Source organism: Brassica oleracea, chromosome C7 (genome assembly GCF_000695525.1).
Source record: "Brassica oleracea var. oleracea cultivar TO1000 chromosome C7, BOL, whole genome shotgun sequence".
NCBI lineage: Eukaryota > Viridiplantae > Streptophyta > Magnoliopsida > Brassicales > Brassicaceae > Brassica > Brassica oleracea.
Window position 1 is genome coordinate 39,097,071 of NC_027754.1, and position 16,197 is coordinate 39,113,267.

General features: G+C 35.0%; 3 protein-coding genes across 11 annotated transcripts; 2 read left to right on the forward strand and 1 right to left on the reverse strand.

Annotated features, from left to right (window-relative positions):
* Positions 1-2,552: 2,552 nt before the first annotated feature.
* On the forward strand, positions 2,553-4,307 carry LOC106301228 (ADP-ribosylation factor-like protein 1). 9 transcript variants are annotated; one of them, XR_001262179.1, is made up of 4 exons: positions 2,561-3,028; positions 3,128-3,181; positions 3,710-3,853; positions 4,055-4,307. XR_001262179.1 is itself a non-coding variant. In XM_013737578.1 (4 exons), exons 1-4 carry the CDS (start codon positions 2,918-2,920, stop codon positions 4,186-4,188), a joined length of 390 nt encoding a protein of 129 aa, XP_013593032.1. In that variant the 5' UTR covers positions 2,577-2,917; the 3' UTR covers positions 4,189-4,307. The 9 variants fall into 9 exon arrangements, 4 of the variants coding, with proteins under 4 accessions (XP_013593034.1, XP_013593032.1, XP_013593033.1 ...); XR_001262178.1 differs by having other exon boundaries at positions 2,566-3,028; positions 3,710-3,868; XM_013737578.1 differs by having other exon boundaries at positions 2,577-3,028; positions 3,763-3,853.
* Positions 4,308-10,992: 6,685 nt separating this feature from the next.
* On the reverse strand, positions 10,993-11,841 carry LOC106304486. The gene has a single exon (XM_013740894.1). The coding sequence runs from the start codon at positions 11,759-11,761 to the stop codon at positions 11,291-11,293; it is 471 nt and encodes a 156-aa protein (XP_013596348.1). The 5' UTR covers positions 11,762-11,841; the 3' UTR covers positions 10,993-11,290.
* Positions 11,842-13,386: 1,545 nt separating this feature from the next.
* LOC106303264 (glutathione S-transferase T3-like) lies at positions 13,387-14,241 on the forward strand. Its single transcript, XM_013739583.1, has one exon. The coding sequence runs from the start codon at positions 13,387-13,389 to the stop codon at positions 14,239-14,241; it is 855 nt and encodes a 284-aa protein (XP_013595037.1).
* Positions 14,242-16,197: the final 1,956 nt, after the last annotated feature.

Consider the following 16,197-nt stretch of genomic DNA (forward strand, 5'->3'; position numbering starts at 1 on the left):
CTAGAAAAAAATAATTATAAAAGATTATGTAGTTTTTAATTTTCTTTTCTAACACCCTAAAACTGTAAAAAAAATATTTGATAGTTCTTTTCCTTTAAAAAGAAACTTCTAAACAAAAGAGATTTGTATCATATTTTTTAATTCCTAACCAAAAGAGAATGTAAGAAGTTATTTGATAGTATAGAAAATTTGATGATCAACATGATACTAAAAATTATTTAATTAAAAATGAAGAGTAAAAATAGTATTGATATGAACCGTAAAAATCATAATTTAAAGTTATTTAATAGTATCTAGAAATAAACAATAAGATTTTTCTGAAATTCAAAACATAAGATAATTGTAAAATTTTATATGATAATACTTTTCCTTTTCTAAATTCCTAAACAAAAATATAAAAAAGTATTTGATAGTTTTTCTTTTTTTAATTTTAAATAAAAACAAGATTTAGAAAATATTTTTTTTCCTTTTAAAAAAAGCCTAACAAAAGTAAACATACCTACTTAATAGTATTTAAAAAAAAAAAATTTTGATAACGAGTATGATGTTAAAGCTATTAAATTTAAAAAAAAAAATCAAAAACTTAGGATGTTGTCGTGATTGGTATTTATGTGTTTGGTTATACGAAAATCAAACACATGTTTGATATGCATTAGTTTATAATTCATTTAAATTAAAATGTTATTATGAAAATATATCATTAATAAATAATGAATTAAGAAAATTATTTAACATCAGATAAGTTTAATAAAACATTAAATTAGTACATAAGAAAGTGTATAATGTTGTCATTGCTTCTTGGCCTTATTTAACTTCTAAATTCCTTTTTATTTCATTATAATTATTATTTTGGGTTGGATCCGGTTTAAATTTTTACGTTTGGATGTTTTTTCTAGCTCTAACAAATATTAACTGAAACTTATGTGTATAAACGAGTTCTTAACTATAAAATAAATTTCACATAACATATGAAAAAACAATTTAAAAAAAATAATAATTTTTTTAATATTTTTATTAAATTAAAATATCAAATAAAGTCTGTTGCAACGCACGGATCCAAATCTAGTATATATATATATATATATATATATATATAGAAGATTTCTGTTTCACGAAAGCAAAAAAAAAAAGACTTATCGTTTGATAGATATGTTAACATGTATTGACTGACTGTAGTGGTAGGCTAGAAAGTGGTATGAGGGTATTTCCGTATTTAGCAATAATCTAATACTATAAACGAACTTTTCCTGCTTGACTATGAGGAAAGAAAAAAGGGAAGATGAGCTATTTCCCCATGAGAAGTATCGCATAGCACCAGATGTCTCCCAAAACTATGTTTCGTTCTATATATTCCCGAAATTAAAGTTCGAAACCTATTTCCCCACCAATATTGGTTTTCTCACGGTTTCTGTAAACCTAATATAGAACCCGGATTGTCTTATAATAAACCGAACAAAACTAAACCAAAACGAAATAAAACCCAACCAAACGAACTTAACCCGACCCGACATTGCTTACCCAACTTAAATACACCCGAGAAAACAGAATACCCAAATTGATTTCAATCAAGAACCCTAAAATTGTTTCTCTAGATTGAAGCTGTAGAGAAGAAAATGTCAGGGGCTTCGTCGAATACCTCAGGAGCATCGACCGGAGGAAACGCTTATCGTCGTTGGGGTGGAGTGGTCATGGGAATTCCGAAGAAGTGTTGGTGTGGTGATGAAACTGTTCCTCTCATGTCCAAATCTGACAAAAATCCGTACCGAAGGTACTACCGTTGTGCCTTGAGAAGCAGCTGGAGAAGCAACCTGAGAAGAACCTTGAGAAGCAGCTGGAGAAGCAACCTGAGAAGAACCTTGAGAAGCAACTTGAGTAGGAGCACCTTGAGAAGTCTGCGAGTTAAAGAAGGTTATTAGTGAATCCATCTTTGAGAAGCAACTTGAGTAGGAGTAAAACAAACCTTATTTTTCGTATGGAACCTCGAATTGTGATCAGGTTGGCCGCATATTCCACAATGCATAATCCGTTTTTTATGTTTTGGTTGCTTCTTCGTCGAAGGTTTCACCACCTCCAGCATCTACATCAACGACTGAAGTCATCGAACTCTGTCTCTTCTTCAATCTTCGTTCTCGACCTTCGATTTCCTTATTCTCTTCTCAATTGCGATTTGGAGAATTAGGGTTTCTGATTTCAATCGTTAAGTTAAATCTTTCGGGTATATGGATCTCGGGTTAAAGGGTTAACTGGTTCTGGGTTTCCACTTATTGGTTTAGAAGAGGTAATCGGGTCTTAATCGGGTCATCAATTGGTTTACTGTGGGTTTTTTGAAGCTTTTGGTTTTAATTCAATACAGTAAACCGACTAATTGAATTTTATGGGGTTAGCGATTTCGATCTTTCATATCATGTAGGTTTAAGTGTTCATCGTTACTTTGGTGGGGAAATAGGTTTCGAACTTTAATCTCGGGGATATATAGAACGAGGCATAGTTTTGGGAGACATCTGGTGCTATGCGATACTTCTCGTGGGGAAATAGCTCGTCTTCCCAAGAAAAAACGAACTTCTCCTGCATAGAATAAACCAATGAAAGTTGAAGAAGAATTTACTCTGACTTCGTCTCTGAGTCAGTTATCGTGTGTACATAAGGCCATCGTTATCACGGTCTTCAAAGACCGTTTCTTAGTTTTATTAACATTTAAGAAAAAAGGAAATTAGCTTAAAATGCAAAAGAATGTTTCTTATTTAGGGATAATAAGAGACGGTTTTGTGAGACACGTGTTGTCCTTTGGGCCTTGTCTCTTTGAGAAGAGAGAGAGAGAGAGTTGAAGATCGATGGCTGAAGGTGCGATGATCCCCAGCAACTGAAGAAGAGAAGCCAGAGCTTGAGGCGGAGGCTACTTCTCTGGACCCTTTCTTCGATGCCTATCATCAGGCAGAAGCTGAATCCTGGCCTCCAACGTCACGAGATGTCTCTCCTCCGCCTCTTCGAGACTGTCTCCAATGACTGCGTCACACTTGCCCTCATCCAGGTTAAAACTTTTGATCCTTGTTCCTCACCTTTCTTGTAGTTTATCGATCTGGGCTTGCGACGTTACTTACGATTTGTGGGTTTCACTAACGCAACTCAGATTAAATTGACTGATGTTACTGATCCCATGGTCAATGAGAAGGTTGATGATCGGGTGAGCATTGAACTTGAACTCATTTGCATTTTTTGGTTTTGTAAAGTTGTGGGATTTATCAGGTCCTTTAGAAGGAGTTACCCACAAAGTTTACTTTGATATTCAGATCAATGGTTCACCTGAACGAGTTACCCACAAAGTTTACTTTGTTCCCTCTTCTTCATTGGGTTTGTAAGCTCAGTGTTTTTTCCAATTTGGTTTTAGCTTAATCAGTTCATATTTATTTTGCTATGTTACTGGGTGAGATGGTAGGAGAGTGAACTCCCGAGAGAATCCGACAGACACTTGACAACTAGTTCATGTTCTTGTCTAAACCAAGCTTTTTGTTAAAAGATTCAAGCTTTCTTCTTTGTGTTTTGCTGAAATTCGAACTTGAAAAGATCATTCCTTTTTCTTTGTACTTGAATCATGAACCCGAGCCACTGATTCCTCAGTTTATAACTCATATGCAATGTGGGTTGTTTGGAGAGACAGTAAAGAAATAATTAGGCTAATTCAATTTTTGATTTTGTATCTTCCTTGTTGCAGCGGAGGACTTCAGTGCTAGTTAACTTACTGAAACACTTAATGGGTTTATACAGGATGAGCTGCGTGATGTTGTTATGCTCGTGTTTGCTAACAAACAGGATCTTCCAAATGCCATGAACGAAGCTGAGATCACCGATAAGCTTGGTCTCCACTCTCTCCGTCAGCGTCACTGGCTCAATCTTCGTTTTGATTTGTTCTCTTGCTTATAACGTTTCTCTGATCAATTTGTTTCTCTTGCTTATAACGTTTCTCTTGCCAAACCGCAATTTGTTTAATTTATTTTCTTCTTATATGTGTGCAAGTTGTAATACTTTCTTATGTGTTCTTGTTGCTTGATTCTTGCAGGCGTAGAGGAAAAGATTGTGGTTGAGCTGATTTTGCTGGGCAAATCTGGATGCAGGGGCAAACATTATCTGATTTTTTTCTTTATTGTTCTGTTCTTTTTTTTTGGTTTCGGGTATGTGGATTTGATTTTGTGATCGTTGTTCTGATTGTGCAAGGAGGAGTCTCTTGCACCTAGAACATAGAAATTACCTTTTTATATAGTTTGTAGTCAAAGATTTACTCTACTTATTTCTGCTTCACGTTTCATTGTTGAGATGATCTTGTTCCCTGTCAAAACATGTTGAGCATAACAAGTTCATCTTCTCTCATTTTCTCCAAACAAAAGAAGCAAACACATTTTGATCAAACGTTTGTCTCATGTTCTATCCATCTCACCAAAAAAAACGACCAAACACATTCTGATCTAAACAAGTTTATGTTCTCTCCTTCTCTTGATCACAAATTTTAATCACAAAACCATCAAAAACAATTTCTATACGGTTCTTCCTCGCAAAACACTTTAGATGGATCAATTGATGATATATTTGATCAATATTTTGATCAACACTTTGATCAAACTTTTGAGAATTTTACCATTCTACCGATATCCCTACTAATCTTTGTTTTTAAGTTTTATATTTAAATTGATATTTAAAATGTTATCTTTTATAATGTTTTATTTAATAAATAAATTTTATCTTTAATTAAATAGTTTTTTTTAAGAACCCCTAAATAAAAGACTTGCATTGGAGGCACTCATTGTAGGAGTCTCTTAGTTATGTCTCTTAACCTCACTTTAACTATTTAAAAGTATTAAAAAATTATTAAGAGATCCAAGTAGGGGCTTTGAGATAATGATGCTCTAATAATATACTAGCTGACAAAAAGGTACCGTACTCGGATCTTATTTTCAAACAATAAATTAAAACCGTAAGAAACTAAGGCCACCATTAACCGGGGTGCTTACCCCGGTGCTTAAGATTTAAAAAAAAAATGGAAGCAGTAGCGCTTAAACAAGCGCAGTAAGCGTCGGTTGTTCCCACTGTTCGCGGACTCCACTAATACATGGCGGTCCGCGATTGATTCATTTTTAATTTTTTTTTAATTAGACAAAAACGAAAAAAATAAAAAAAAATTAAGCACCTCATTTGGGATGCTAGGGTTAATTATGCCCAAAGATTATCAGCAATGCATGTGTAGAGTGACACTAAAAATAGAAACTTCATTCTCTCTCTTCTCTAACCTCTCACTAGAAAGTTCAAAAAGAAAAGTTTCGATCTTAGGTGCCCGGTGGTCTTACCGTCGGTTACCAACTCTCTTTTTTGCTTTTTTTGTTTTATATATACCTTTGATCTTCGGATCGACTTTATGTTCCGGTAGCGGATCTCCTCTTCGCAAAGGCGATTTTGGTGTGGAAAGTTCGACCACAGGGTTTGTTCTCCATTCTTATCTTCCTCTGTTTTGACTTTTGAGTTGAACCCCAAATAAAGTTTTGTTATTCTCACCTTTCGCGGATCTTCATTTGTTATCCCTTCAACTTCTGACTGAACACCATATGAGTCGTCTCAACTGAACATTCTTCCATGAGAGTCAGTCTTTACCGCAGCATCTTACCATATCGGTTCAAGGTAAAGCTTCTTTTTCGAAGGATGATTGAGTTTTATGGGTCTCTGAAGTCCTTCTGAAGAGGATTTAGTAGAGTTGGTGTTTGACAACAGTCCAACAAAAAATCAATCTTCAACTGACTGAAGCTTCCCCCAGTTTAATTAACGACGAATATGGCCTCTTCGATCATGTAGTTAAGGTTGAGTGGAAGGTGATTAGGCATCTGCGTTTTAAAACAAGTTATGAGGCAGAGAAACTTCCGAGCAAAATCTCCTGGAGCTTTAGCGGTGATTGAGCAAGGTGAAGGCTGAGATTGCCATATACTCGCTTTGCTCTATTTCGAGGAGATGCTATGGCGGAGTAAGGATTTCGAGAAGCGTAGCAGAGCCGTGGTTCCGGCGGCTGAGCGGAAAGCGGTGGCCGCTAAAACTGAGATCTGCATGTTAAACATGTGTCGAAGCTGCCTCCTACTTGCGTTGGGAAAGATAGAACACGTGGAATTGAAGATTCTCGATTTTCTTTAAATTTTATGGGCTGTAATTTAAATATCTCTGTTGGGGTTTTATGTAAAACGTGATGCCTACTGTAACTTGGCCCATTGGCAATGGTTCAATGAAACCGAAACTTGACAAAAATCAGCAATGCATGTGTTCTAACCCATGTTCGAGATTGCACTAGGCGTGAGTCGGGCGGAAGGTCTACATCGGAGAGTAATCGAAGAGTAATTTTTGTACTTTTTAACAATAAATTTACATATATGTATTAATATGTGTGCAAGTTAAACATAGAAACATCATAGTCTACTCGTTAAATTATTTTTAATGGTGGGTGTAGGCATGTTCAATATGGTAAAACCGAACCGTACCGAACCGAACCGAAATAGACAATATGGTTTGGTTTTGGTATATACCATATAAACCGAATGGATATAATTTTATAAAAACCGTAGGATTTGGATATGGTTTGGTATATAACCGATTAAACCGAATAAACCGAATAAACCGAACAAAACCGATTAAAAGTAGAAACATGTAAATATGTATCTATTTTATAACAATACATGAAAATCTATTTGTTACATAAGTTAAATTTGTGTTAATAACTATTACCATAATGTTATAGTAATAAAGAACCTTATATAATTTGTAAAACACTTGAACTATAATTAAATAACAATACATCGCAATTCAGACATCTTATTTTCAAAGTTTTTTTTTATCTTTTTGCTTTATTTTAGTATTCACTAAATTAATATGAAGATGAAAAATTTGATGAAAAATAATTGATGGAAAATTTTCACAACTTTTTTCTTATCTATAAACAAACAGAGTTTCGTGTTCAATCGAAAAAACATGACTTTACTGAACACCAAATATGAAAGAGTGAAAAAACTTTTCTTTCATGTTTCTGTTTTGTTTCATCCTTTTATTTTCAAAATTTCAGGATCTGATTTTAATTATAGATTTGATGATTTTATTTGATGGTAGAAGCATTTTTACGTTTTTGTTCATTTATTTGAACATATAATATATTTTTAATAAATGATTGTGTTGACAGTATGACTCTAAAATTCATTTTATATGATCTCAAACTAAATAATTATGTTTTTTGGTATAAAACCGAATAAACCGAAAACCGACGGTATATAAACCGAACCGAACCGAAGTAAATATGGATTTAGAATGGTAGTTATATTTTACTAACCGAAATACCGAAAACCGAAAAAAACCGAACCGAAACCGAACCGATATCCGGATTGAACACCCCTAGGTGGGTGCGATATGAAAAAAAACTTTTAAAAACAACTCACAATTGTCCCACATCGGTAAACTAAGAGGAGGAGAGGTTTTGAAGTCGCCTATAAATACATGAACAAGGTCTCCTCTATTGTCAGGCAAATGGGCTTGTATTAAGGCCCAAACTTTGTCTAGGAAGTCAAAAAAAAATTATGGTCCGAATCGTTATTAATCGGATTTTTAAGCAATTAATTGGATTTTTATTCATTAAGTGACAATCTGATTAGTAGCAGCGATTTGGTCAAAATCGCTTCGGCTGGCTCACGCTGAGCGCCTGTTCGAACGCCTAATCGGCTAGGCGTCCGCGTTTTAGAACATGGGTTCTAACATGTGTTAGATTAAAAATAAAGAGTTGCTCAAAAAAATTAAATATAAAGAAATTAAATATAAATTAACAGAGAAGAAGAAAATGTTCTTCTTTGAGAAAATGTTCTTAGCTTTCTTTAACATGTGTCATTATACTATTGATTTCAACTTAAAAAATTTAAGTTTAATTGCAATATAATTCATATGAATATTTTATGCATAAGAAACTCTAATATGAGCTCAACAATTGATTTTGGGCTTCAGACAACAAAAAAAACATGTGTCCATAAACATGTAATCGTTCATCCCTCAAACTTGTTTCGTTGAAGCCAACGAACTATAAAGCAAATATGCCGCACTAGTTAAACCATTTCCAACGGTACACAAAAATTTACTCTATATTTCACTTTTCACTCTAAAATAGAGTAATTCTATTATAGAATGAATATTTAGAGCAAATTCAAATTTATAATAGAGTTACGAGTGAAATATAGAGTTTTGTTACTTTTTTTACTTTAAATATAGAGTGAAAAAACAACATTACTCTATATTTCACTCTATTATAGAATAACCCTATTATAAAGTGAATTATTGGAGCAAATTCAAATTTATAATAGAATTACTCTATTTTAGTGCGAAATATAGAAGAAATTTTTGTGTCCTATTGGAAATGACCTTGCAACTTATTACAGGTCGCTAATGAACAAAGCGAACATAACAGCCACCATAGAATTGACTTCGGTAAATGCCAAATGCTCGGGGGTACGATATTCACTCGTAGGATCAATGTTGATAACACAAATAGAATGTCGTCGTCATGGACTCATGGGCTTTTCCAATGTCTTATTTGAAGGAGACTGCAAAGCCCTTGGATAATTTACTCGGACAGGAGCACAATATAATACACACCAGATTACCGATTGGAACACACAACTTTCACATACAAATGTCTGTGAAGAACTGGTGGAAGAAGAAGTTTGATAACAAAACTTTCTGAAACATCTCTATTTCCTGTATGGTCGTGGTCGTGTATGTTAAAATATTTAAAAGAATTGATTAAATATTTTATTACCAATGTTATCAAATTGTATTTATTTGTTAAAAAACAAAATGCGAATAACAGTCTAGTTTTCAAATTAAACGTCATTCTATTATTTTTTTTAACGCAGTTGCTAGTATACATTGATGATGTTAACTCAGTTTTTGTGATGTACACACAAGCTGGAAAATTAATCGATTTAGATCGAAACGAATTATGATGATTTAAACTTTTGCTTTATTTACATCGATTTATTATTTAGACGCCGCCTAAACTTGTTTTAGAATAATCCCATCCAATCAGGACTACTTTCTGGAATCTAGAACACTAAAAGACCAATTTTATGTTAATAAGATATTTTAATGTATACTATAAAGTTTATACATATCACAATTGAAATTTGATTTCTGTTCTTAGGTATAATATCCCCTGTTCAAAAACGCGGCCGCCTAGCCGCCTAGTATCCCCTGTTCAAAAACGCGGCTGCTTAGGCGCAATTCGGACATCAGCCGCAGCGACTTTACCACAATCGGCCACCAATTATGCGGCCCATTTAAACGATTAATCGGCCCATTAACCGATTAATCGGTCCATTAACCGATTAATCGGCCCAGTTGAGGATTAAACAGGCCAAAAGTTGTACTTATGAAAGTATTTATCGGGCTTCCAAAGATCAGGCAGCCCAACTACTTTACCTTTCTCCTACATGTTTGTATTCTATATATAGAGTGATATTTGGCATCTCTTGTTGCATCTAAGCGATGTGGGACTTTTGTCCATTTTGATAGTAATAATGCGAAATAATTAAAACGTAAGAAGGAGACGTCGAACCCGCGGGTTATTCGAAGAAACTGGCATGCTTTGGCCACTAGGAGACATTGAATGCTTTGTACTTTTGCGCATATGTTAATATATATACATATATACGTATAATAAAAATTCAAAATCTAGATTAATTTGTGTTTTAATTGTATTGCTAACAATTAAATTTTTAAAATCAATAATTAATTTCAATAATAACATACAAAAACTATTAAATTCTAATATATTTATATTTTATATTTAGTTTAAATATTATAATAAAATAAAATAATAATTAAACTAGGCCCCGCGTATACTCCGATTAATCTCCGATTTTTAGTAACTCGCTAGGCCCAGGGTTGCCGCCCGACTAGCGCCTAACGTAGTTTCGAACAGGGATAATATCTAACGAAATCAAAAGGAATATATCATGTTAGAAATAAATCTTAAATAGCAAAATTGAACTGAAAACACATTATATCAACTATTCTTTTTTGTAAAAGGAAAATGTTAAATCCGGATTTATCAAAGACACAGACTTAACTTCCGAATAGGAGGTACAGTCCACGGATAGACCCTCTCTCGGATATTCAAATAGGCCGAAAAACAGTAGTTCATAGCCGTATAGGATGATCAGATATCTTAATTTCATATGGTATATGGATCGAACCTGAAATATGGTGACACTCTAAACCCTTTCTCTTGCTACTTGATCGGAAGCTCCCAAAGCTCCCAGTCAATATATCAACTATTCTTGATTGTTGTTAATAATTATTACGTTTCTTGTTTCCAATTGAAATATTAATCTTAATTAAAACCTAAAAAATAGCATACTTTTGATTCAATATATTATACAGAATTCAAAAGAAAAATCAATAATTTTAATTAACATTCTAAAACAATATCAATTCAGACAGTAACACCAGGTCATGTGTTAATGTGAATTTTGCTTTTTCCGAATTTTACCGGGCTCGTTAGTGGGCTTTTATGGTATTACAAATAACGGACTTTGAATGGCAGACACTTTTAATATGATTGTCAGCAATAATATTAACAAATTGAGGGCAAAAACGTAAATATGTAAATGACTATTACGCGGTGTTGACCAGGGAAAGCTAGAGAAGATTGAGTTTAATCAAGTTGCAATTGCAATTTATGAGCTCAAAATCACTTCATTCTCGTGATATATTTTTTTTACAACAACCATGGTCCATGAAATGAAATGCTGCATACAATTTACATTAGAAAAAATCAAATATGAAATTGGCTAGTAACTGATTTTGTGATCGGTTAGCGAATAAAACTAACTATTCATTAAAAAACAATTTTGTTGTCCTTTTAATGATATAAGACATGCATTTGCGTATTTAAATTTTTTTTAAAATATTATTTTGTATATTATTTCTGTAATCAATCTTAAACTTTTGATATTAATGGAAATATTTACCCAAAAAGAATATTTGTACAACAACAAAATAAACTCGATATAGATGTTTAAGATTTAAGAAAAAAAAGTCAAACTCTCTAATTATAATTTACACAGCCACATTAGAGGTGATTAACCCGGGTTTTTAATTTGGAGTTTTTAACTCATGAACACTTTTTGTTTTTGTTTTTTTTAAGCTAATAACCGGTTTTTATATCTTTTATTTAAGATACGGTTCTTAAATTTTCTTAGCCGAACCCAAAGAAATTAACGATGGTCTTACCCTACTCAGCTATCGAACTCAACTCCACTGTAAACTTCCTCCACCCTTTACCGCCACCACCACAGCCTCTTCCGCCGCAACTATTTCTTTTTACTCTCTTAACTCTACCACACTCACCACCAGAGACCTTTCTCGCATCATCATCATCGCCACAACTCCAACCACTTTTGCTAAGCGCGGAGCTCGCTTTAACCGCCAAAGCAGCCATTTGCTCTGCTCTTAATGGATGATTCAGCCATGTTAACTGTAAAACGAAGTAAAGCTCTCCAGGCCGGAGATCCTCGCTGCCACCGACTGCTAGAACTGCGTCGTCGAAGTTCATATCGTCTGAGTTACAAACAAAACTCGTGGGATTCTTCTGAAGAATCTGCCACACTTTTACAGGTGATGTAAACTCTTGTAACGTTCCGTCTGGTAATATTAGCTTCGCTGTGTCTGTTCTCCGAGATTCACTTGATCCGCAAGCTCCCATTTTCGTGTATATTTGACTCGTGAGTTTAAGAAGGTTTGGAGAGAGAGAGAGAGAGAGAGAGAGAGAGAGAGAGAGAGAGAGAGAACGCTGTGTTTTCAAGGAGATAACAAGCATCGTGGGGCTTTATATAGACAATGACTTAGTGAAATGGAACCTTGTGATTCGGAAACTTCAAGTAACTTTGGTTTTTGTCGTTTAGTGTTTCAAAATCAGACAGCACAGCTCACGTAATCTTGCTGTCTAAATGAATTTACAACATTACCCCTCATATGTGACATAGGGAACGTTGTGTTGAGACGTAACTAAGAGCATGTTTATAGGCGTCTCTTAAGAGAGGTTTAAAGGAAAATCCGGAATTAAAATAAATGAAAAATGGTGATAAAAGGAAGAGGCGTCCCTTAATTAACATCTCGAAGACACGCCTCTTCTGGGGCACGTGTCGCAATTTGACAGTGTGAGAAATGAAGTGTCGGGGTTTCGAGTTTCTTTTTTTTTTCTGTTTCTCTTGCGTTTCGTATTCTCTCTCTCTGGCGAAAGGCGATGACGATTTCAATGGCGATTCTCTCTTCTCGGTGGGTCTCGTCGACGAAACAGCGATGGCTCTCTCGGTGGGTCTCGGCGACGAAGGGAAATGGCAAAGGCTTTCTCATCGACCAAGCAAAACGCGGACCTCTCTCTCTATCGGTGGCGAATGGAAAAGGTAAAGGTTCAGATCCTATATGTTTATGTTTCAATCTATCAAGTATGCATGTCTTAGATTTGTCTTCGTGAATCTTTGTAAATACATCTCTGACTTGTTTGATTAGGTATAAGATCGATGAAGTGAAGATACAGACTTGGAAGAATCATGAGAAGAGAAAGGCCGTCATGGAGATGAAAAAATGGAGGTATGATTCTCAGTCAAAATACTTCGGTTCTTTGGATTGAACAGTTTCGGTGTTGGTTTGGATTGAATATTTAATTGAAAAGGTTTTTTTGAAAATGAAAAAATTTCTTCAAATTGTTTTAAAGTTTGAATTGAAAGTGTGATCTTGTGTGGATAAACCTATATCTTTACTCTTGTAGTTAACGATTTTACTCTGGTTTGAGATCGTTTGTAATGATTGTTTATTTCTTGTCTGTGTTTTTATGGGTACATGGATGGATCAAGAGGAATGGTACTGGCATGATCCATGGTTGATCTACAGACGGGAAGTGGGCACAGAACCTCTCTCTTTGTCAGACAAAACATAAAGGTACTTTCTCTTTGATCTTTGTAGATATATAAACGTTTGTCTTTGCTCTGTGCGTGTGAATATGATTTTAAAAATAGTTTGAAATGTGATTGTTATTCAAACGTTTGTCTTTGCTCTCTGAGTTTAAAATTTAATTCATGTTTGTGTTAGGTTAGATAATAAATTGAGTGGTTAGTGTAAGATAATGGTTGGCTTAGTTAATAAATGCTACATCCTTCTCTTCAATGCTGTTAGATATATGTCATTTCAGTTATGGTTGGTTCTGATCTTTCTCTTCTATAAACTGTGTGATTCTCTTCTCTTTTTCTCACGTTTCTTCAAACACTGGTCTTTTATTTCTCTTTTGTTCAAACACTGGTCTTTAATTTCTCTCTTTCTTAACCGTGTGATATGGATTCTAATCCTTCCACTGGAACTAGCAAGTTTGTTGAACTACTTAATAGTCAACAAACAGTTTCCTTTGGTAACTTTGAAGATAGTGTTGAACTATCTTCATCACAAGTTCCATTACGAGGAAGTGTAGCAAACGAAGCTTCAAACTTTGCTGGAGACAGTGGTGCAGAGCGTTGCCAACGACGGGCATGGACACCAACGGATGATGTTGTCCTGATCAGCTCGTGGTTAAACACGAGCAAGGATCCTGTGGTTGGCAACGAGCAAAAGTCCACGGGTTTTTGGAAAAAGATTGCTGCTTATTTCGCGGCAAGTCCTCTGGTTGCTGGCGGCAGAGAGAGAGAGGCAGGACACTGCAAGCAACGATGGCATAGGATCAATGACCTCGTCTCCAAGTTCTGTGGAGCTTATGAAGCGGCTACTAGAGAAAAAACTAGTGGCCAAAATGAGAACGATGTTTTGAAGCTTGCTCATCAGATATTCTACAACAACTACAACAAGAGGTTTACACTTGAACACGCTTGGAAGGAATTGAGGCACGACCAGAAGTGGTGCGAGTTGGCCACTGCTAAAAACGGAGAGACCATGAAGAAGAGGAAGGGTAAGGAGGGTGGAGAGACTGAGAGTTCTCAAGCGACCGAGAACAAGCGTCCCATTGGTGTGAAGGCCGCAAAGAAAGCTTCTCACAAGCCGGTGGTAGATGATAGTAGACTGAGTCTGCTTGGGAGTCTCATGGACAAAAAGGAACGGTTGTCTAAGATGAGTCTGCTTGAGAGTCTCATTGAAAAAAAGGAACCCCTAGCGGAGTATGAAGAATGCCTCAAGAAGCAGCTCATAAATGAGTTGTTCTAAATTGGTTAGGCGTTTAAGTCTTGTTCTCGAAATTGTCATGTTTGAATGTTGCTTGTTCTGTTTCATGTTGAATGTTGCTTGTTCTGTTTCATGTTGAATGTTGCTTGTTCTGTTTCATGTTGAATGTTGCTTGTTCTGTTTCATGTTGAATGTTGCTTGTTCTGTTTCATGTTGAATGTTGCTTGTTCTGTTTCATGTTGAATGTTGCTTGTTCTGTTTCATGTTGAATGTTGCTTGTTCTGTTTCATGTTGAATGTTGCTTGTTCTGTTTCATGTTGAATGTTGCTTGTTCTGTTTCATGTTGAATGTTGCTTGTTCTGTTTCATGTTGAATGTTGCTTGTTCTGTTTCATGTTGAATGTTGCTTGTTCTGTTTCATGTTTCATGTTTAATGTTTAAAAAAAATCTGATGTTTAATGTTTCATGTTTATGATCTAGTACTTACTTTGCTTCAATCTTGTAATGCAGATTGTAATGAGAGAAAGGTGAAGAGAGAAAGGTGACGGGAAGTGTTGAAGTCAAGTGTCACGAGTGGAGTAGTTGTTGTACTCTAGTGTCACGAGTGTGTGTGTGTCAGGACAAGTGTATGATGTTGTTGTTGTACTATAGTGTCACAAGTGTTTATCTTTATGTGTATGTGTGTGTCACGAGATGTGTATGTTGTTGTTGTACTCTAGTGTATGGTCATCTTGTTATATAGGATCAGAAACACAACATTTTACTCACACTCTTCTCTCTGTTCTTATAGCTAGTGAATTTTTCGGTCAACGGAAGAGAGTACCATTTGGCTTACTATCTCACCGATGGTATTTATCCAAAGTGGGCAACTTTTATCCAATCGATTTCACTTCCACAAGGGCCGAAAGCAGTTTTATTTGCGCAACGTCAAGAAGCTGTTCGAAAAGATGTCGAGCGGGCTTTCGGAGTTTTGCAAGCTCGGTTTGCCATTGTTAAAAATCCCGCACTTTGTTGGGATAAAGTCAAGATTGGGAAGATTATGAGAGCATGCATCATACTCCATAATATGATTGTTGAAGACGAACGAGATGACTACACTCATTTTGATGTCTCAGGTTTCCAACAAGGAGAAGGGAGCGGAAGTTCACGTGTTGATCTGACCTATTCTACAGATATCCCTACTAATATCGCCAACCAGATGGGTGTTCGAACGAGAATTCGTGATAGACAAGCGCATGAACAACTAAAAGGTGATTTGGTTGAACATATATGGCGTAAATTCGGAAGTGATCAAGACAACAACTGAGATTCGATGCCGCTTTGAAATTATTATCTTTCATTTATGTAATATTTGTTTTAATGTTTTAATGTTTCTATTTTAAAATCTATGTTTAAAATGTTATGTTTGACTTTGTTTTAATTAATAAATAAATTTAATCTTTGTTTTGAATTTTATGTTTAAAAATAATTTTAATCTTTTTAAATTGTTAAGAACCTTAATTAAGATACCACCAATAAACCTTAATAATTAACTGTCTCTTAACAAAATCTCTTATCATAATTTTAATAATAAAAAAATCATTACAACCCACTTAAGAGACACTAATGGGTCTCACTAATGAACATGCTCTAAGAGAAGAAAATAATGGTATTTTGGGAAAATAGACAAAACATAGGAGTGTAAACAAAATCAGAGCAAGGAGACAAAGCTTAGGTGGTTGGACGTTTATTCTCCGGCGGATGAGGTGCAAGGAAGCTCGGTTTATGGAGCATCACGTGAAGGCAACATGGACTTAAGCATGGGTCCAACTGAGTCGGGTCGGGTCTGGTCCCATTTAGATTCATTAGTTAACGAGAGATCGGGTCATTTAACTCTATGTACGTGCATAACCTTAATTGTTTTATTTAATTTTGGTACGAACGTGCATCAATAATGTAATCCAACTCTAAGAAATCTTTTTTCTTTTTCCAACTTGAAATTATTGAATGTCTATCTATA